Source organism: Sardina pilchardus, chromosome 2 (assembly GCF_963854185.1).
Source record: "Sardina pilchardus chromosome 2, fSarPil1.1, whole genome shotgun sequence".
Lineage (NCBI taxonomy): Eukaryota > Metazoa > Chordata > Actinopteri > Clupeiformes > Clupeidae > Sardina > Sardina pilchardus.
In genome coordinates, this window is record NC_084995.1 from 35,664,149 (window position 1) to 35,686,750 (window position 22,602).

A 22,602-nucleotide genomic window follows, 5' to 3' on the forward strand; every position below is an offset into this window, starting at 1 on the left:
GTACAAATGTGAAGTTGTCAAGAATAAGGGTCATGTGTGACCCGGAAGCACTTCTCAATGTGACAGTGAACTGCGTTTATTAATGCAATGAAACTAATGGAGGGCAGCATATCCGGACTTCACCCGGAAGTAATTCCTTTATTATTGTTGTAGTAGGGATCATAGCAGTGTATCGTAGCAGATGTTCATGAGTGTGGTTAGACAGTAAACAATATGGTGCTAGATACCTATTGCGGTAATAGGTTCATAGTGGGTTAATGTTGAAGACTATATGTGTATAATATAGTAAGACTGGACATTGTACTGACGTCCGAACTTGTTAATATATTCATTTGGACGTGGGAAGCAATTTATTTGTTATTATTGCAAGGCGCTAGCAGTAGCTAGCAACGTGACCACAGCACGTTCATGCCTTAGTGCATTAAATAATACAACTATTGCAGTAATAGGTTCATGGTGTTTTTAATAGTAGCCTAATTTGTATACTACAAACTGCAAATGTCCGAACTAGTTAGTGTATTTGGAAGAAATAATCCAAACTGCAAACGTCCATCGTTAGTGTATTTGGACGTAAGATCCCTACAATTTCCCTAGAAAGAGGGAAAACTAACGGGGGAAACATAATGCAACATTTAGAAACATTAATAAAGGACTTATTTACAATTACGTAACAAAGACGCATTAAGATTATTAAAGTCATCGTCAGATGAGCTTGGATTTCCCCTTGGGGCTCAACAAAGTATCTACCTAATAAGCTACTGTGCATGCATAGCAAGACAACAGTCATTAGTAGGAAATATGTTTTATTTTGTATACATCCACAAAACACAAATGTTGAATATAAATGTAGGCAGCTCACACAATATTGACTGAAGTAAGCATTTTGCTACTATGTTATAACGTTAGCGTGCTATATCCCCTATTATAGCTACTGTAGCTGGAATCTAGCTCTTAATTACCTTTCAACTCAAAAGCCACTCACTCGACTTATTCGCTCCGTGGATGAAGAATTGTCAAAGGACAATGTAAAATCGGAATTCTCAGACATTTCTTAAGAGATATATGACCAAATAGGGCAATAGCTCGATCACCGAAAGATCACCGATTCAGTCTTAAAGCCTATCACAGTTCTGAATGAAAGAACCTAGCTACCAGTTCCGTAGCCAAGCCAGTCTGACACCTCATCAAATCAGTGTAAACTAAGCTTATGAACAATATGTTTATACTGTTATGTTTAATATAAAGATGTAACAGACTAACAGGACATCAACACCAGTTTTTTTTACACTTGACTTGTTTCATGCACACTCACTTACCATAATGACAAAGACGTGCAGTCTTCCACTGCATAGAGTCAGAGTTGCAGTTAGCTGCTAGATCTACAAGCGTTCCGTTAGATGAGGCTCATTCGGTCTCCGCTGCTCTAGAGCTGGTTCCTCTGCTGTAACGTTAACGTTAGATGACGTGAAAAAAGCGACAGTCGAAAAGCAATCCTGTAAGATGATCTCACTCTCCTTCAAAACACCTCTTCGGATCTGCACGACTCACATATAAAATGCCTACAAAAGCCTCCAAAAAAATGGGGTAAAAAGCAGCCTGTTCTGTTATCGTCACAGAAATGCATCAGCGGCGGGAAGACACGATAGAGTCTGGTAAGTTACAGCTAATGGACTTTAACTCACCAGTGTCAAAGTTGTTGACTAAACAAGCATGATCGGAGTATTAATTGAGACGTTAACATTAAATAGGCTAATGATCGGTGTAGCATAAAACCAAATATTGTCTTGTTACGTGGCCGTATAAACCATCTCTGATATAACTTTTAGCTGCTACTGTATGTCAAAAGCAATTTACTGTATGCTGCATTGCTAGGCTAACATCGGAGATATAATAATGCAATATGCATTCATTTAAGTGAAACATAGCCAATTTAATTCATTTTTAATTTGCTCATTTGATTCCACTATGCCTTACTTTTTCTTCCTCCAATTTTGCGATTATTTCTGCTGAAACACCCCGCTGGCTCAGGAACTCTCTCAGGTCCATGACTGCACTGCTAGACTGATGGTAGCAAGTCTGACACAACATACAAGAAGCGGGAACAATGCCTATTTAAACGTGCGAACGTTTTCATTAAACGTGGGAACGAAGTAATTTAAACGCACGCACGTTTAATTAAACGTGGGAACGTTTTATTAAAATGTGGGAACGTTTTATTAAAATGTGGGAACAATGTATTTAAAACGTACGAACGTTTATTTACTACGTTCGCTCGTTATATTAATCGTGCGCTCGTTTCATTAAACGTGCGTACGATGTATATAATTTCACCACCATGTCCCCTCCACGGCACCGTAAGAGTGTGGATGGAATTATCGTTCGTTTATTCAGAGCGTCACACTCTCGGAGCGTCTAGAGCGTACTCTGGGCACTCCAGCTGAAAGGACAGAGTAGCAGAGTGTGACGTCACATCAGTCAGCTAGTAACGAATCTAGTTACCTACGTAACGTTAACAGGTTAGCATTTTAGTGCTAGTGCTAGAAGAACGTTTCCAAGTTGACATTACAAGCGTTGCTCATCAAGATTATGTAGACGGTTTAAATAACTGCTCTCACATTGTTCTTCATCATCACTGTCAAGAAAGCTCTTGCATCAGTGGAATTGAGTTTTGAATAATACATAAACCCTGTTTCAAAAGTGCCGTAGTGGCGTCCATATTGTAAACATAAACACAAATAATCGTTCGTAAATTCACTGGGAGTTAGAATGCTCGTCTTTTTCGAACTTCAGAGCGTTATTCTATTTTTCAGAGTGTCAGATTGAATTTACGAACGCACCCAATGGTTTTGAGAAATACACCCCAGAATGGTATCAGACTACGTTACCAGAGAGGGTTAAAGTAATCAAGGATCTTTGATGTTACTATAAAACATGATGACCCACTCAGATATCCATTGGTCGTCGTAAAAATAATGAAAGGACTAGAAGATTAGCTAGTTAGCTAATGTTAGCAAGCGTTTAGCTAAAGTTAACATACTTAGCACATTTTACTCTAAGTGGACAAGCAGCCAAAGCAATTTTGTGAAAAAGTAAGCTGCAAATACAGTTCTGGTTTAAATGTGGTTAATGCTTACCTTGGGTTTAGTGAATGTTGTCACCCAGCAGTTAGATAATGGCGCGAGTGAAATGAGCTTCACAGACTCACGGCGAGGCTACACCGGCACGGTCACATAACTGAAGTGTTCCATCCGTTGGCGTAGCTGCTAGCTAGTGCCTGTCTGCTGACCCCACTGTAATAATGTAAACTGGCTACACAAAACTAAACTAAACTAAACTTAACTAAAACCTCATATATACATTTTTTATGCGACGTGAACGGAGCTCTTCGGTTGCTCAGCCGGGGTATCTGTTAATGGACAGATATTTAAAGTTACAGTAGCACTACTGTTGTTTTTATCTACTGTAAAAGTGTTTAACAGTAGTGCTACCACAAATTACCTATTTCCCAGTAAGTTACCATAAATGATATGAAACGTCATCAAAATGCCCATAATGCAATGCAGAATACAGTAGTGATACTGTAATGGTAAAGCGATGGTATTTTACTGGCCATTTTGCGGTAAGCATACTGGGAAATTACAGTTAAGTCTAACAGTGTTCATGTAATTGCAACCAGAGGAGGCAAGACCGAGGACAGAGGAGGGAGGTGGCAATCCCGATACGAGAGGAAACATAAGACCATCCCACGCGGAAGTGTTATTTCGGAGATGGGCGTTCTGTGGCTACGCATGGATGACGTATCCTGTATAACGTTTAAAAATATAGAAATATAGAAATGTTGTCTGTTATTTATGGCGTGTGAAGTTGATGCTAAAAGCTATAGTGGGATTATGTTAGGGGCTCATGAAGAAACATAAATGTAGCCTAACGAACAATAAGTTCATTATTTGAACGTCCTTATCAACATTTGCCATTGAAACATTTTGTGTATCTGCACAAAAAAGCATCATGTCGGACCTAGTGATTTTAAATTATGCGTTATGTGTTGAGTTCAAAACACAATGTTGTAAATGTCCTTTTTTATCAGCAGAAGAGCTGACCAGTTGCATGCACACAGATATCGGCGCGTCTTTTGGATCCGCCCTATTACACTGACGTCGCACGTGCTAAATGGTGTGTATGCAGTCGAGGACGTCTCATTTGCGCAGTTCATCAAGCTTCGTTCCTCCATCCTCCGCTCATTCCTTCGTCGTTTCCTTCGCAAAATTCATTAGTAGGAGGGGCTATGACCGGGGCGAGGATTGAGGGAGGAAGGAAGCCATATAAATCGTTACATGGAAGGCACCCATAGACAAATGTGTGGCGGTGCGCCACAGATTCAGCACCGCCCGCCACATATTGCTTTTCGTTATTCCTTTATTTATTTATTTTGAAACGCTATTGAAAAACACGCAGCATTCGTAAAGCTGAATTTCCATTCCCTGCGCTCTCTCTCTGTCACTCACGTGTCTGTCTCTCATACACACACACACACGCACACACTCAGCCCCTCCCCTCCGTGCACACCGCGGCTGTCTGACTGTCTCCATGAAAACCAACGAGATCATCCCTGGAAGCGTGGTCGGTGTTCGCACTGATGCACCTGACGCTGCTCGGGTTGAAGCATAAAGTTCTCCCGCAACTTTTGTAGACTATGCGTGCAACTTAATTACCAAACATTAGAAGTAAACTCATTCTCCTAGGCCCGCTCTCGTGCGTGCTCAATGGACACCCGCCCTCCACATGCACATTTAGTCCAAATAAAACATTCACAATCGTGAACGCATTGACGCACAGAAGACGGCTGGCTAAATTACTGTTATATTCGGTTAGCATCATTAGTAGGCTATGCTGCAGACATTTGATTAAAACTCTTGCATTCAAGTTGACTGACCAACAATGTTTTTCAACTCCAAGACTTAAAAGGGCCTGTCCCAAGGAGAAAAAGTATTAGCTTACCTTGAAACTTAAACACATGTGGGGAAATTGAACAGTCCAACCAGTAGAGTATGATAAGCTTAGCCTGCTACTTTGTTTACAATATTTTGAGGCTTCAACAAGTGGAGTTGTAATATGAATAGTAGGCTATAATCTGCATAAAGTTTGCTGTTTTGAATATCAGAAATGTCAGTATATAATGTAAATAATTACATAATGTGTGTGTGTTTCAAATAAAGACAAGCTTCACATCTTGGTAAAAAAAAAAAAAAAACATTATATGAAAGGAGTGCGATAAAAAGGCAATGCAATGAAGAATATGGGTGCACCCGCCCCCCGTCAGACATGGGGCGACCACCACACATTGCCTTCTAATCTGTGGGAAACACTGAATAGACATCTGAAATTCGCCTACGAAAACGCTACCATCTTTGCCCAAACAAGGAGATCCGGTATCTTGAGATTTTTTCTATGGGAGAAAGTACATGGGGATTTTGAATCATCCCACCTGTTAAACACTCGTGGGGACAAAGACATTGGAAATGCAGACGTTTTGCGCAACACAGTTTTGTTTACTGCCTTCCAGTGGATACTGTGATCTTCAGTAGGTGCAGACGCCACCCTTTGATCTTTGCTACCCCAGAGCTAACTTAAAATGCAACTTGCCATAGGTGGTTAGCTTCAATTAATTCCCGGATCTCCTTATATGGTCAAAGATGGCAGCTCTGGGTCCTTTTATTAGGCAAACTTCAGAGGTCTATAGATGTTCGCCTACAAAAAGGCTACCATCTTCACCCATATAAGGAGATCCAGTATCTGACAATTTTTCTTATGGGAAAATAACATGGGGATCTGGAATTATCACACCTGTTAAAGAGAAACTATGCAGGATTGGCGATTTCATCTCCGGTTTCGGTTTCGGTTTTCGTTTTCGCTCGTTTTATGCTTGCATATTTCTCTGCAGAGCTTCCCCTACAGCTTTAGCGTGTATATTTATACATTAGGGGTGTAAAGATTAACCTATACGTATCGGTAATCACTCGGAACGTTCAAAATGCGAGTGCATCGGTAGGCAAACCCCTGGATCGGTTTAAATGTACTATGCATCGATTGATAAATCGGTTTTAAAATGACGAATCGGAAAACTAACGTTACAAATTATGTTACTTTAAAAATCTTGAGACTGACCTTGATTTGCTAATACACCAGAGCGTCTAGCCTTCTCCAATGAGGGTAGCGTCACTGCTACAGTGGCAAGTGGAAACAAACTAGTTGTGGAGTTTAGTGAAACGCAGATAACGCTGACGTTAACGTGTGTTGCAGTATCCTGAACGAAGTCATATTCAGTCGTAAGCACAAGCCTTAAACCTAGCTTATAGGCTACAACAAAACACCCCTTGCAGCCTCCTGCATTCCTCTTTCCACGGGTGTCTCCCCAATGCTTTGGTGCCTTACTGTATGTTCGGTGCACGTCTGAAAGTTGACTGAGGAGAGAGGGTATTGCTTACCTGTCATTGTTGATGTGTTGAACGCGCTTCTCACAACGTGTGTTAGTAGCCTCCTTGTACCTTGCGCGTCTCAGACTTCCAGATGTAAATAAGGAGCGATCGCCTCCTGGACAAACTGCAAGGCTGCAATAGTGGATAGGGACACTGGGGGCGGGAGGAAATATTACTGTTTTCGATACAACTGGTCAGTCAAGCAAAACAATGATTTCTAAGCGGTTTTATGACTATGAAAAAGTTGCATAGGGTCTCTTTAAACTCTCGCAGGGATGACAAAATTGGAAATTCAGGAGTTTTCCTGATTTTTTTTTTGTCCTTTTGTCCTCTGCCTTCGAGAGGATACTTTGATCTCTGGTACGTGAAGGCGGCAGATTTAGATTTTTGCTACCCCAGAGCTAACTTGTGATGCAACTGTCCATCAAGTTAGTTAGCAAATTAGCTCTGGGGTAGCAAAAATCTAAATTTGACGCCTTCACGTACTGGAGATTACAGTATCCACAAGAAGGCAGAGGACAAAGAGTGTTCAGGAAAACGTCTGCTTTTAATTAAGACTTTTTCGTCGCAGCGAGAGATTAACAGGTGCGATAATTCAAAATCCCCATGTTAATTTTCTCATTGAAAAAATCGCCAGATACCGGATCTCAAAGATAACAGCTTTTTTGTCGCAGAACTTCAGAGGTCTATTATTTAGCCTAGTCTCACCCCACACCTGAATTCAAGCACAGTGATTTTAAAGCAACACTAAAGCACTTTTCCTCTGTCGCACGCATGGTATTTGTTTATCCAGCAAATAACGTCCACAGACAAGGTAGAGTATATTGCATGATTTTATGAAAGTATGATATATTGCGACATCGAAGCAGGTCAAATTTGTAGTTTCTTGTCTCATTTTATCGAACTACAGATACGCTACCCGACCTGGTAAAGTTACATAGTTCGGTTGTAGCCGATAGAGGGCCGCAAAGTGAATGCAGAAGTGTTCACCCTAGCTGTTACAAGTTGATGAATCGCTGTAATGATTTTGGAAACATTATTTTAAAAAACCTTAAGTGTTGCTTTATCAGTTAGCCTTGATATCGGGTATGCTTTAAGGCTGTTGGGCAAAAACAGCCTATTGTGCCACCGCACCGGCCATGAATGAACTTGTAAATAACGTTATTATCCTTTTTTCTATAACGTTCTAACCAGTAACCATTTAGAAGAGAGGCCTTGGAACACTACCCTGGAAATCCAGAGTTCTCTCGAGAGCACAATTTGAATTGTGTCTGTAAGATACTCTGGCAATGAGCAATGATGCACGTTACTTCCTACCTCAGGAATCTGTGCTAACCAAAAAAAGAGTGGGCAAGCTAAACTGATGATGACAGCGCTAAAACTTCCGTTTTTGGTCGTAATGTTATCCAATTGCGTCGAAGTCCAGAATCAGTCAGAGTAAACATTGATCGTAGTGTTATCCAATTGCGTGCAGTGAGATTTTCAAATGCATGCTTGGTGCCGCCCATGGAGGTATTATAAGAACTGGAGAAAGTGAACAAGTCCTGCCCCCATTAATTTCAATGGGAATGCTAGGCTAGTGAAAATTGCCAAAATTGAACGATTTTTTCAGGCTTCAACATGGCGTTTCAAGGGGCTTGTTTCCGGTGCCATTTTACTTAGCCAATTAAGTGCCAGGTTACTGATTGACATAAGGTACAGAAGGAGAGCTCGTGCCCACACTTAGCTCGTGCATGAGCTGAGAGTGGAACAGCCACCAATCAACATGAGGAAAACGCAGGGAAAACGGCACCGGACATGATGTAGGCTATCTCTGGAAAATGGCGATGAGGAAGTGCCTTGCTAATCGGCGAAGCTAATCAGTCAAATCCTGACCCCCTGGTGCCGCCCGTGGAGGTATTATATATAACTGGAGAGCGTGACTAAGTCCCGCCCTCCATTCAAATGAATGGCAGATGCTAGGCTAGTAAATCCGGCCAATAGAGAGCCGAAGTCACGCCCTTCTACTTCCGGTCTATGGGACCTATTTTACGATTTTTTATGCATGGGAGTCAATGGAGAGATAACAATTATTTTTTGGTCCCGTTCGAGTTGGACCGTGCATTTCACATATGATGTGTGGGAATTTAAAAGATAATTTTTCACATTAATAAAGTTCTGTTTTTCATTAGACTTTAAAAGTTATCTAAGTTTTGTGCGAATCCGTTCAGTGGACTACATTTCTCGTCTCAAACAATGCACGTCACCAACTGAGCCACCAACTAGCAAACGAGAGGCTGGCTAGTTAGCTAGCTATTATGCTAGTTAACGGTTACATCTTGCTGCCAGCTAAGTCACTTAACAGTAGTGTTTGTACAGTCTATGAATGAAATACAACTTATCTGATGTGTTTAATCCTCTGACTCATGATATTTTCATCGGCAAGGGGGAAGCTCAAATAAGACCTGTTGCTGGCGCCCGTGGCTGTGAATTGGTCTAACGTCACTAACGCGACTGATGTGTTTGTAGTCGTTGGAAACACGATCTTTCACAATGTTGTAATTCACTAGTTACGACATACTTTTCAAATGTCTTTACATGAAAAATTGTCATTAAAATTGACAAACATCATATGGGTAATTCAAGGCACAAGACAATCGGGACCAGAAAATAATTTATATTTCTCCATTGACTGCCATTGAAAAAAAATCCAAAGATAGGTCCCATGGAGGCAATCGGAAGGGGCGGGACTTCGGCTCTCTATTCATAGTCAACGCCATATTGAACATTGGAGCTCCGATCCAGCGCCAATCGGCTCTGACCATGCACAAAGTTCCAAAGCTGGAAATGACGCATGAACCTACATTGATTTTTATTGAACATTCTGTAAAAAGAGAGTCATCCTCCAGTTCAGAGGGTGGCGATAATGCACATACCTTACTTGCCGCATAACAAGAAGAAGAAAAAGTTACTCGGGAACGCATACCTGAGTCTAGTGGCCCAACACGGATTTTCATGCACGGAGCTGGTTGTAAATGCTTCATGAGGCGCCATACTTGAAAATGGAGCATGCTAACATGCTGAAGCTAATCTACATGGCCTTGACCCCATGATGCCGCCCCTTGAATTAGGCCATTTTCATTATTCATGGCCAGACCCTTAAAGGAGAATTCGGTGTGATATTGACTTAAAGTGTGTTGAAACATGATACCGAGTGTGAGCGTTTGTCTCAGAGCTGATCCCGACCTGCCCCCTGCACTCCGAAAGCTGATGCTAGCTTGCCAATGTTAAAACAGCTTTTCAATAGCAGTGGCTCGGGCATCGGCTTATCCATGCAAATAAATCACTGTTTTACACCATTTATGAGGCTCAAAGTAGCTCCACACTTTATTGGTAGACTTCTGAGGGCCCTGACATTTAAAACGAGACATTGAGAACTTTGAAAAAGCACTGGTGGTTTACTTACACAGGGTGCTTGCTCAAGTCTTGAAAGTCTTAAAAGGTATGGAATTTTAAAGTGCCTTTTTCCAGACCTTGAAAAGTTTGGAATTTTGTAGAAAAGTCTTGGAAAAGTCTTGAAGTGTAGCTCATGAAGAACTGATGCAAGTACTCAGACTGAACATGACTGATATACCCTCCACAATTTTGCGACTTATGAGATTTCATTTTTTTTTTCCCATTTGCAATCAAAATCCATAATTTCATGACAGTGAATTTGTGTGAATATGGATGATAGATCCAAAATCACTGAGTAATCACGTTTAATAATCGTGATGTCAATATTGAACAAAATAATCGTGATAATGAATCGTGATAGTCCAGAGTTAGAATCAATCCTAAGGTCGATCCTGCCATGGGCATCTGAGAGGGTCTTTGGGAGGGAGATGGTCCTGCCATGGGGGTCTCGGTATGGTTGCAATCTGCATTACATCTCATTACACTACTATTATAGAGTAACAATGATTGCGTGTTGGCAGCCTGACTCTCAAATCTACAAAATGTCGAGGTCTTGAAGAAAAAATTATACGTTTGGAAAAAGGTTGGAAAAAGTCTGGAATTTTTAGTTGACAAAAGAGCAAGCACCCTGTTACATGACTGTTTATTCAGGCAGTCACTTCCGAAAGTTTAGTGTTCAACGCCATCTTGAATTTAGTCACGTGACTGATTTGTGACTAGTTCCATAGATATATAAATATTGGAACTATTATAAATTATAAATAATATATAATATGTATATGGAATATTATATATAATTTATATATCTTTGACTAGTTCACCTAATAACTATAGTTCTGCTCCGGCTCGTCACATGACTAAATTCAAGACGTGAACTAAGGCGCGTTCAAGATGGCTGCGCAGCACAAAAACTGCGCAGCACAAGATGCACGTGGTTAAAAATCTGTCCACGATGGTCTAGATGGTTGTGTTTTCGACTCGGCAGTCGGTATCACATGGCCTCAACTTATCGCGGGAGCAAGGCGTGGCCAGGCGGCTGCTCAGCAGCAGCGCAGCCGCCCTCTAGGTACTGCGGAGCGCTGCGGAGCCTAGACCCTGCCTTCATGACGTCAGGACTTTGCCCCAATTGGCTTTTACATCCCTGACGTATGTGCAGGTGTTTAGATGCCTCCTCATATCCACAAGGGTCCGTGCGGGTCAGTGCCTCGTGATTCGTCACATGGTCAAGTCTAGACTACGGGAAGTAGAGAGTGTACAACTTTATAGCAGCGTTTGTATCCCCTCCCCTGCTGCCACCGGCAGCTCTCGCTGCTGCAAGAGGTCATTTGGAGTTGAACTTGAACGCGCCTATTGTCACGAATCAGTCACGTGACTAAATTCAAGATGGCGTCGAACGCTAAACTTTCGGAAGTGGCTGCCTGAATAAACAGTCACACACCAACACACACACAAACACGCACACACCATTACCCACACACATACACACACTCACAAGTATACACACAGAGACACATAAAACACAAGCAGGCAAGCAGACACACACGTACACACCATTATCCCCACCACACACACTCACAGCGAAAACTCACAGACAAGAGAAGCACTCATACACAAAAGCAAGCGCACACATGCACACACTCATTTACATACATAAAAGTTGCAGTAGGGGATGGAGTAGACGATAGAAACAAAAGCGTGATTTATATTTGTGGAGAGAATGTGCAGGACTGAGGGGAGGTCATATTGTGTACCGCTTTGCGGTACATCTGGTTTACTTCTCTAATGCCTTCAGTGTAGGAGGCATGCAGGTGGACATAAACCAATGAGTGACACCATTCCCTTTGAGACTGAGGTGGGCAAACTAAGGCCCACGGGCCACATCCGGCCAGTCTTATTGTCTTACAGTCTTATTTAAATAAGAATTCATGTCTCGAGAATTGTAAAATATGACCTTATTATCAGGATCAATAAGTGGGAATACTCCATGTTCATATGATATTTTAGGCTTTGGTATAAGTCAATAGTCTCTGCAATTTGTGTTTAACAATAGTCTGTTTACTCTGGTCTAGAAGTGATGTTGCACTGCATCAGTAATTGACTTCTCTTAAAAGTGATGTGTGAGTGAGCAGAACATCTAATTTCTCATATCTGTCTCTCATGGGCTGAATTCCAATCTCTCCCCTCCCGGACTCGCACACTTTGATACACATTCCTGTGAACTTCATGAGGGCTTAGGACTGTCCCACCACAAAATTGTGAAGTGCTTGAGGGCTAGCTCACACCATTCCTGTGCCCTTTCCGTAAGTCTGCATCTATGCACACTTTACTCAAGGACGTGACGTGAAAAACATGGTTACCAAAAGGGAGGCTGGAAGCTAGAAAAAACATCAGTAAACAACTGCCAATCAGCTGTTTTTCCTTGATGAAAGTGAAAGAGTTTCCCACATGTCCACTTTGGCCTAAGTTTTCAGAAATAATTGTGTGATAAATCTCTGTTTTCCTGCCATAAAACGGAAACGGAAACATGTTTGCAACAAGCTTGTGGTGTTGTCAATTTAATGATAGGTCACAGATGCTTTTCCATTCCTGTTATTAGCGTTTTGCACGCTTTCACTGTCACAAAGAAACTTGATCACTTATGAAGACCGTCAGTTAAGTCTTTAAGGGTTCAGGGCCTTAGGGATGTGATCGGGAATTAGACCTTGATTTTGCCAGCTTTGCATCCTTTTTGTAGGCAAACTTCAGGGCCGGTATTCACAAAGAATTTTAAGGCTAAAAGTAGCTCCTAACTGGCGAATTTAGGAGAAACTCCTAAGAATAATGGGCGTGTCCCTTCTTACTTTAGGACTCCTATTTTTTGGCACTAAAAGTAATTCACGAAGCATTTTAAGCCTAAAAGTATAGCTCCTAAGTATAGGACGGCTTAAAAGAATTCATGAGGACTCCTAACTCACTAAGACCTATTCACAAACCGCTTTTAGTGGCATTTCACGTCGCGATGTAGCCTAGTGAAATGAACGTGCGGTTATACAGGAGCTGTCATGCGAGGGAATAATTGTGCATCGCAACTAAGGGATGCAATAACGCCACCGACAATCCAAACCACCACTGAATGTAAACTAAATGTAACGTCTCATTGTAAGCTTAAATTAAATTAAATTGTTTCTCATCTTTGCGAATGCTAGGCTAGGCCTACGTGCTTTCATACAGATTCATTTAAAACACGTTGCAAAGATAGGCTACTCCAGTCCGTGTTTCATTATGCTCCTAGGCTATTTGCTTAAGCCTACTCTTTGTTAATTTAGGCTATGCCCATTTATTCATCATCTTCCATCCTTCACAGTCCGACATAGCGCACACATTCTCACCAAGACCTGACACATGTCACTCAACTCGTCATCGTAGGGGAGGTTTTTGCCATCATTCCCGCGTTGTAATCATCGCCAATCAAGGTGGTCACTTTAATCAAGCTTGTGCATGACGTCAATAGCAACGAAGACTCACTTAGTTTAGGAGTTTCTCCTTACTAAAAGTAGGTCTGACTCTGAAAGGCTTTGTGAATAACTTTGAAGAGAAAACTCCTAGCTAACATCTTTTAGTGCAATTTAGGAGTACTCTTAGTGCTAAGATAAAAAAAGCTTTGTGAATACGGGCCCAGATGTTTAGGCCTATTGTCACAGGGTGACCCATAGAAAGAGGAGAGAAGTGGGGAAGGGAACTTGAATTGAGGTATTCTTATGACATGGGGGGACTGTTTCTAATGAAGAACCAATCACCAGTCACCATGGGTGTATCCAAAGCTCGCCTCTCTCCTCAGTCCTCCAGCTTGTGCCCCAGAAATCGTTCAAAGCTCTACGTCATTGAGGATGTCTCATCTAATTGCAACCAGAGGAGGTGAGAACAAGGGGAGAGGAGCGAAAGGGCGAAAGGGCCAATATGAGATGAAACACAAGATCAGATTACGTGTTGGTATTTTGACGACAAGTCAGCACATTTCTGCAAAAGGAATCTGTTTGCACTGGAGACCGTGTTTTCCAGTAAAGCTTGCTTTACTAAAACATGTGTGTGATTGGCAGAGTAGGCTATAGCTTATAAATCCCATTTGCACTCGCTTAGTATTTGAACTTAGGCAATGACAAAAGTGAAAATGAAGTAAAAAACAACAACACTTATGCCAATAATATTCGAACAACTGCATACAGATCAGCACATTCATCCAAGCAGAACTGTCGTGTTGCCTGAGGCTGAGGCTTGCCAATTGTTATATTTTGTGATGCGCCCTTAAGGTAGCTGTGGACTACATTCACATTTAGACCAGGTTTTTCTTGATCTGTGGCATTATCATTTTTAGTGACTATAGCGAAAATAGAGATTTTTTCATCATACGCCTGTTTTTTTTTTTTTTCCACTGACATGTCCGTGGTTATGCAATATTCATTCCACAACATGTGAACTTGAGGGTTTGGCGGAAAGATCATTACTGCGTTGGGTAACAAGACTTATGTAGGGCCCCCAGACTCACTAAGGGTACGATGACATACAACAATGACAAACTGTTCATGTTTTGATACAGTGCAACCATGTCACTATCAAATAGAGGACACCAATTAAGTTAATATATATATATATATATATATATATATATATATATATACACCATATATACTGTATATAAATGTTGAAATCGTCATTAACATTAAAGAGGAACTATGCAGGTTTGGCGATTTCATCTCTGGTTTCGGTTTCGTTTTTCGTTTTCGCTCGTTTTATGCTTGCATTTTCTCTGCAGAGCTTCCCCGACAGCTTTAGCGTGTATATTTATACATGTATAGGCTATATTTAAATATATAAATTGCAAGCGTGGTTCTTCGTCTCAGACTGTCCCAGATGTAAACAAGGAGCGATCGTCTCCTGCAGAAAGTTGCATAGGGTCTCTTTAAGTGCACAGAGTTGATGTTCAATTTGAGACGACAATATTATTCTGAAACTAACGCACTCCATGTAAGCACTGCAAGTAAGTGTGATGGTATGCCATTTGCAAATTTGCAATTTACCCTGATTTTGTTTTTGGCCCCTGACGGGGAATTTGGGTAACCCTGAGATAGAAATGATGTTGCCCAATCTCAATAGGAAAGTGTCACTCAGCAACATTGCTCAAAAAAGTTGCCCTTATCCTCATGTGATGATATATGCGCCATAGATTAGAATACGCATAGAATTTTGAGAAAATAATAATGCTGTATAGTAGGCTAGCCTAATTGAACAGGATGTTGGGGTAAAAATCCCATATTTAATTTTCTACATCAAAATATTAAAGGCCGCTTAACTGTATGTAGCCTAGATTTGCCTACCTCCTCAGCCTCTTCTCAACTTTGAATTTATTTAGGTTATTTGTAGCTGGGAGGGCTTATTCACCGTGATCATTTCTATGATCTCTGAAACGGACTAAACTCAAAAGACTCAAAGCATCCGTATCTGGTAAGTAAGTGAACCAAGAGAAATCATGCTGCCATATGATCGAGTTGACCAACTCTGGAGTTATCCGAACTCGACTGGGGTTTTGTGGTCCCTCTAGCGGTCGACTGCTGTCATACACCCTCTTGGTCTTCAAGTGTCCACACGATGTCACTATAGCGCTACGCCTACTCACCCTTGCGTGGTGCTGTGGTTTCAGATTATGCAAATAAAAGTCAAATGATCAGTTTATCCAAATTGAGGTCCTAGAAAGCTGTCCCGTTAACTCATGCAAACAGGCTATTTGAATTCCACTCAAGCTCAGACTATGTCGATTTACATATCATACGGTGTTTTAAGAAAAATCTTTGACGCAGACAGAAACTATTTGGCTGGCAGGGGAGCGATAATCTGATCCATTTCCTAAATCTTCGGGCAGTTTTAGGCTGCTGTATCTGTCCCTATTCCAGTATGCCAGACGTGAGGTAGGCTATCCTGAATATATTCCCCAACCCTTTGGAGTTGCAATCTTGCACATTCCCATTTCCTGAAGGAGCACAACAGGCATGGGACAAGTAAAGTGTAGTTGGTGTGTGCTTTTTCAGGTATAATTAGCTCGCTGAACAACATCGCTCTTCCACTAGAATATTATTGACACGCCCAGACTCCGAAGCGGAGTTTGACCGAAGTGCTGGCCAGTGCTGTCGACCAAACATGACAGTTCTTGGAATCCGCCTCCAGACCGACCCCAATTCCCGCCTCTTTCGCTGCCATTAGCCAGCGTTTCACCCAAGCCCTGCACAAAATCCATTCTTTCCCTCCTGTCACTCACCGCAGTTGCCTAGTATCGTACATACATCATACTAGACTGTGTTATACTGTTTTCCACAGGAGGAAGAGACGCCGTCATCTGCAAAAAGTGGCAGAAACCATTCTAAAACCTAAAGCCCATTTGGCATTTCACGCATTTTTAGATAGTAGCACGTATGTCAGCATCGCCGCCTTATTTGCGCTGCAGTGACATAAGAGGGCTTATTGTAAAATAAGGCCGCATTTTTGCGAATGAACATTTTTATTTGTATCGAATCCGTCAACGACTCGGTAAATGTGTGAACTGTGCCTTTTATCAAGACACCAGTCAGACATATTTTGTCCATTTTGTTGCTAAGGAGCAGAAGCTTTTCTTGGTTTGAGGGGTTGTGGACAGCGCGGAAAAGGTAGTCACGGATGTCGCGACAGTCCAGTTTGTCCCGTTGCCACCGGGACCCGTGTTGGTGAGCGCTCAAGACTGAAAGCCGCGGATCTGGGGGAGTGTCAGTGAAACGAACGAGAGGAAAGCCTGCCCTGGATTTCAATCATTTGCGAGATAAGGCCCGAACGCAGAGAGAAGGGACAGGGCCTCCTCCTTCGCCTCCTCCGCTTCGACACTACCCCCTCATTCCCTGTTTCCTCCGTGATTTGCTAGGATTCGCACGCGGGTGAAGTTGGATACATTTCGGTGAGGACTTACTTGAGAGCGAGGCCCCCTGGACCCCCTCCCCCACTCCCTTGCAACCCCCTCAATCAATCTACTTTCCCAATTTTCGTGTGAGGATTGGGATTCCACAACCATCCAAGGTCCGTGTGGTTTAGTCCCGTCGAAGCCGGGCTCTCCAAACCAGGGGGATGACTTTAGAATCTATGATGGCTTGCTGCCTGAGTGAAGAGGCGAAGGAGTCGAAACGAATCAACGCAGAGATCGATAAGCAGCTTCGCCGAGACAAGCGAGACGCCAGGAGGGAATTGAAATTACTTCTTCTCGGTACGTTGTCATTTTGCTATATAAAAACTGCCTGTGTTTGTGTTGGTGAATCATGTCGACCGTGGTTTTATAGCTAGTTAGCGTTAGCCACATAGAATCTAGGAGGCTAACATTTTAGTGGGAGTGTTAGCTTAAAAGCTAAAAGCTAGTTCACTTGCTAGTCTGCTAGCGAAACATCTGTAATGTAGATTGATAGCCAGCTGGCTAGGTGCAAGCTAACTTAGCTAGCTTGCTTTTTATGGTCCTGACAAGCTAGCCTAGCGGTAGCTAACTACTTCATTTATGTCGGCCGAAATGGAGGGCCTCAACCTTTAGCGGAGAACACTCGCAGAAATCTGGAATGAGCCAATTAACATTATGGACCATTGATTGATGTTTTGCCTCTCGCAGTATATGTGGATATTGTTACAGTTTTTCTTTTTGGCCTATTGTTTTGTGAATTTATGTTGTGAATCGTGCTGTCTAACGATTTATAAACCAGCAGCTTGTCTAATGCTAGCTCTTTGGCTATGCGATGTTGAAGACGGTGCTTGCAGTGGTTGTAAATCAGTTGGACCCATTTTTGAGGGCCGCAGATAATGATCTAACGAGATTACTTGTCCACAACGAACTGCCCCTCTTGTCACGGCAGATGGCTCACTGTGCCAGCTTTCTTGTGCGTGGGCTGTTTAACGTTAACGTTATAAAAAGGGTTAACTTGCTCAAACCATTCACATGCCTATTAACAACGCATAGCCCAACCTTAACACTGCTTGATGCGTTTCATGTTTTAGACACTATTTTAATCTTCATTTTCAGTACGTTTGCCCGCAATATGCCTAAACTATAAGGTCGTTATCGCCTAGAAGTAACGTTTATGCTAATCGTGTGTCGTTAACGTTACATTGAATACATTAGTCATCTCTTATGTTTCAGTCCACCATGAAACACGATATCTCTTAACAGGTAAAACTAGGCCAGATACTTTTGCCAAATTTCAATTACTGCTTCTTCTGAGATGATATGGCAAGGGGACGTAGCATGGACTGTCAGCTATAGAACGTTACATCATAGGCAGACTTCGTCTGTCATTGGTGGTTGGCCTAATTTATTCTCACTTTCGGAGAGGCTGATCAGTGAATGAAAACGATTCGGGTTTTTGCATTTGATGTAGATTAACCCATTCATCTTTTGAAGTGCTGCAATTGTGTACTTTGGTGTTAAGTTTATGCATAATGTACCAGGCAAGCTCGCCGAACAGTCCAGATTCTAAGACCCACTCACTCTGTCACCCAAAACAAGCACTTGAAAATTTAATGTGCCCCAATGGTTGAAAATAACCATCTCTCCACACTCTTAAATTGGCACTGGAAGACCGATAATGTAGGTCAACACAGTCAGTTAGTTTCTTTGTTCTGGATGGAGTTGTCTCCAGAGGCCAAAGTCAAATGGGAACCAGGGAAGGACTGGTGCCTCAGCCTAGGGTACAGAGTCTTAAAGAGACTGGGAAGGTTGACGGGCACTGTGGATCTTCACACACACACACACACACACACACACACACACACACACTCCATACAGTGTTAATGCGTATGTGGGTTTGCCCACTTGGGTATCAGAGCTGAACAGCTTTTCCAATAATTTCCTATCAGTCACTAGCTCTGCACCACAAAACACTGGCCTGCAGATAACTAACTCTTGCTCTTGTGTGCATACAGACACACGCACCCATGCACACAGGCACACTCACACTGGGAGGAAAAGGGGGAAAAAAGATTAAACTCCAGGAGGGTGTTGACTTTTCTCCAGACTAATTTTAAAACTGTCATTTGCAGCATATGAACCCTGTGCACCATCTTTACACTTCCTACAAACTCAAGCAGGGGACCAACGGCTCCTAACCTTACCACGCCTATCCCCCAACTTCCCCCTCCCAAATGCATCCCTACAGTTTTAACTCTCACTCAAGACAAGACGGTTCTAGCTCTCAGATATTAAGGTTGTTCAGAGAGAGAGAGAGAGAGAGAGAGAGAGAGAGAGAGAGAGAGAGATGGGGAGCATCAGGCCTTACACACCCACTGGCTGACCAGGTCTATGTGTAGCCTGTGTGACCTATTAAAACTAGATTCCTAGTGTAACAGCAGAACTACCTGCAACGTGTGAGTTACTGTGTGAGTTTGTGTTTTTCCTTCATTCATTTAGTTCTTTCATTTCCTCCACAATCCAACTCCCACGCCCCCATGTTGCTTCCCCCCTCTACTGCCTTATATCCCTCCTCGTCCTCCCCTGTCTCTGGGAAATCAGGGTGAAAGTGTCGCTCCCTTATCCTGTTACCGGCGGATTGTAAACGAATTAAGAGTGTCTAGATGAGACTTGGGATTAGCCCTGGTCTTAGCTGGCTATGAGTCAGGCAGGCCAGCAGCACAGGGCTCAGGTACAGCCACGGCCAGTGTCCAGCAATCCAGTGTCTGTGTCCCTTCTCATCCTGTAGGGTTGCATGTGTTTATCTGTTTATTCACTCATTTGCACTTGAACAAATATCGATGGCTTCCTTTAACCATGTTCTTATGTGTACCTTCTGCTGGACAGCTGTGCCAGGCTTGGTTGTGCATAGATGAGAGATTTAGGCTACCGTCTCTCTATCATGCGCGCACACACACACTCACACACTCAAAGAAATAGCAACCCACCCACACACCTGTTGTACTTGGTGCTGTTTTTCTTGCTGCAGGGTGTGTATGCAAACTCCCTGTGTTTCTGATGGAGGCATTTTTAGTAGCATTATTTTGAAACAGGAAATCAGAGTGACTCTTGGGACTTCTTTGAGGAGGACTAACACTTAGCCATTCAGACTCTGGTCAAGTCAGGCTAAGCTATCACAAGGCTGTTTGTCTATGAATATTTACATCCACTGTGCATTTAAGGTTTGTTAATGACATGGGAACCCCCATCCTATCAGAAGCCTGTCAGATCTTTGCTAGTGTCTTTGGTATAATATATATGATGTATGTTTCTCTCTCTCTCTCTCTCTCCTCTCTCTCTCTCTCTCTCGGGCACTGCAATGTACAGGTTTGTTGATATGATGGGTGGTAGGTTTGGTTTGGGGGAAATGGGGTGAGACATGCACTCTTTAGACTTGGCACATGTCAGAAATGGACTCTACAATTAACTAAACAAAATGTACAAAGCCATGAAGGTTTAGGAAGTAAAGAAGCTTTTAGTAAAGCTGAGGCCCGCACATGGTACCATTAACAGTTTGTGTTAGGCCATGGTGTTTATAATGAAGTTGTGTTATATTGGCAGTAACACCACATGTAGTACTGGAGTTGTTTGAACCGGGGGGATGGGGTGATCTTGCCTCACAGCCATTTTGGTTTGAGATACTGCTGTTGATGCCCTGTGGTTGATGGGTGCAGAATCTCCTCTTGCTGAGGAACCTATGTATGGCATGCCAAATGCTGTTGTCGTTGGCATGGTGGGCACACATGGTATTCACCCCCCCCACCTTCCTCCATACTCTTTATAACCCGTAAAGCAACTCCATACCCGCCCCACAGCACCCCTGATTTCATAAAAAACAGCCATGTTGTCCTCTGCCTTCCTTCCTTTTTTTTTATACCCCGGCTCCCTTTTTCTGGACTCCTTAAGCCCTCAGCAATGTTACTCTGTGCTCCATGAAGCATAATGATGCAAGGGTCTACTTCTAAAAAAAAAAAAAAAGACTTCACCGTGTCTCACCTCCCCCTGTTTTCTCCTCTTATTCCCTTGCTGTCTTGAAAGGAGCCTGATCGGAACAAACCCAAAAGCTGTTTGATTGCCAAAGGCAGTGATTTCGACACACCTGTTTCCTTCTCAACGTTGTTTACTCCATGCACCTTACAGTGGAAGTAGTTAAGTAGTGGTATTGGGCAGCACACTGAGCATACTTTGTACAGTGTGGCAAACACCTCACAAATGATAGACTTATGTGCATTTTCCTCTGTGTCCCTGTCTCCTTATAGCCTAGGCCTACATCAGGGTAAGATGACTTCCCAAACTCATTAGCTAGCCTGCAGGGCAGCACAGTGCTACATTTCGTTTCCCCATGAGCGTTTCTTTTTCTCTTTTTTTGTCATTGCACAGAGAATTGAAATCAAAGGCAGCCATGTAAAAAAAAAAAAAACCTCCTTCCTATTCTGATAAGGCTATGGCTGTGGTTTTCACTTTGAGTCAGACAGCAACCAGCAACCACAAGGAACTTCCTTGAACTGAACAAACTTTCACACCTCTGTTCACTTTGAGCTAGACAATAACCCAATAAGTTCTATGTTGTTGCTTGGTCTCTGTAGTATACTGTACCCATTAGCATGTAATTCTGTGCTTCGCCCAGATAAAGAAGATGTTAGATCTTATGTCAAATGCGCTGGGGTCCAGCCAGGGCTGATAAAGTTTGAGATGCCTGAACGTGTATCCAGCAGCTGGTTCCTGGAGGCATCTGCGCTATGCATGCACTGGGTCTGGGTCAGGGACACTTCTGTCTGAAACATCAGATGTTAAGCCTCTGCTGCTACAATCTGTGAGTTGGTCTGCTTTTGTCCTCTTACGGATGCGGTATTTCCTTCTACTATGCCGCCACTTTATATTATGTGTTCTGCCTAAAACCACAATTTGCCAGACCTGCTTATCAGGTTGGCACTTACCATAACCCGCTGTGCTCCTCCCTCCCAGCCCTCCCTCTGGCCGGCACAGACCAGACCAATCGCAAGCACTCGTGAAAATGGCTGATATCCTAAAGACCATATCCCTGCCTGGAAGTACCACAGAGAGGGTTGATTTAATGAGCCTGAGTGGCTTTTGTAGTATTAGTGGTAATGTGTCCCTTCACAATAGCTGACTATGTTCCTTATAACCTTGATACCCTTGATAGCCACAGTATGCCAGGTGATTACTCATATCAGCTTGAAAGTCTACTCAAGGCGTGCAAATGCTGTAGGACCGGACCAGACAGCGTTCTCACTAGAGATGAATGATACCGTGCTCCTCTTGGTCCCTACTGAAGTCTCCTTCAGCTAGATCCAGCAATCCTAGCGGATGGTTTCGGATGTTCCGGATGCCTGACTTTAGTACATACATTCTACGTTTCTTCCTGCTTGGGTCAGTGTCAGTGCCCCCCCCCCCCCCCCCAAAAAAAAAAAACATCCCTGCAAGTCACATCTGACCTTTGGTGTCAGTTATACCACTCTCAATGCTCCACTGCCCCCCCCCCCTCCACTCCTGCATCACCGCCATGATGTTTCTTCCCACCAGTGTCAATGCTCCACTGCATCTCAAGCCCTTACCTCCGCCTTCCCACGACCACCAACACCTCCCCAACCACTGTGCTGTGGTGAACTCCCTGGCCCACTGCGCCATATGAGGCCAGGGCCACAGGACAGGGGCTAGCCTTGGCATGCAAACCCCCGTGTTGCCTGTACTTGG

At 42.9% G+C, this 22,602-nt stretch overlaps 1 protein-coding gene across 2 annotated transcripts in view; it reads left to right on the top strand.

Annotated features, from left to right (window-relative positions):
* Nucleotides 1-16,210: 16,210 nt before the first annotated feature.
* gna11b (guanine nucleotide binding protein (G protein), alpha 11b (Gq class)) overlaps nucleotides 16,211-22,602 on the top strand; it is a 45,927-nt gene continuing 39,535 nt past the window's right edge. For both annotated transcript variants that reach the window (XM_062528859.1, XM_062528853.1), the window contains exon 1: nucleotides 16,211-17,166. In XM_062528859.1, coding sequence (XP_062384843.1) covers nucleotides 17,031-17,166 — 136 coding nt within the window. In that variant the 5' untranslated portion in view covers nucleotides 16,211-17,030. The remainder of the gene's footprint in view (nucleotides 17,167-22,602) is intronic.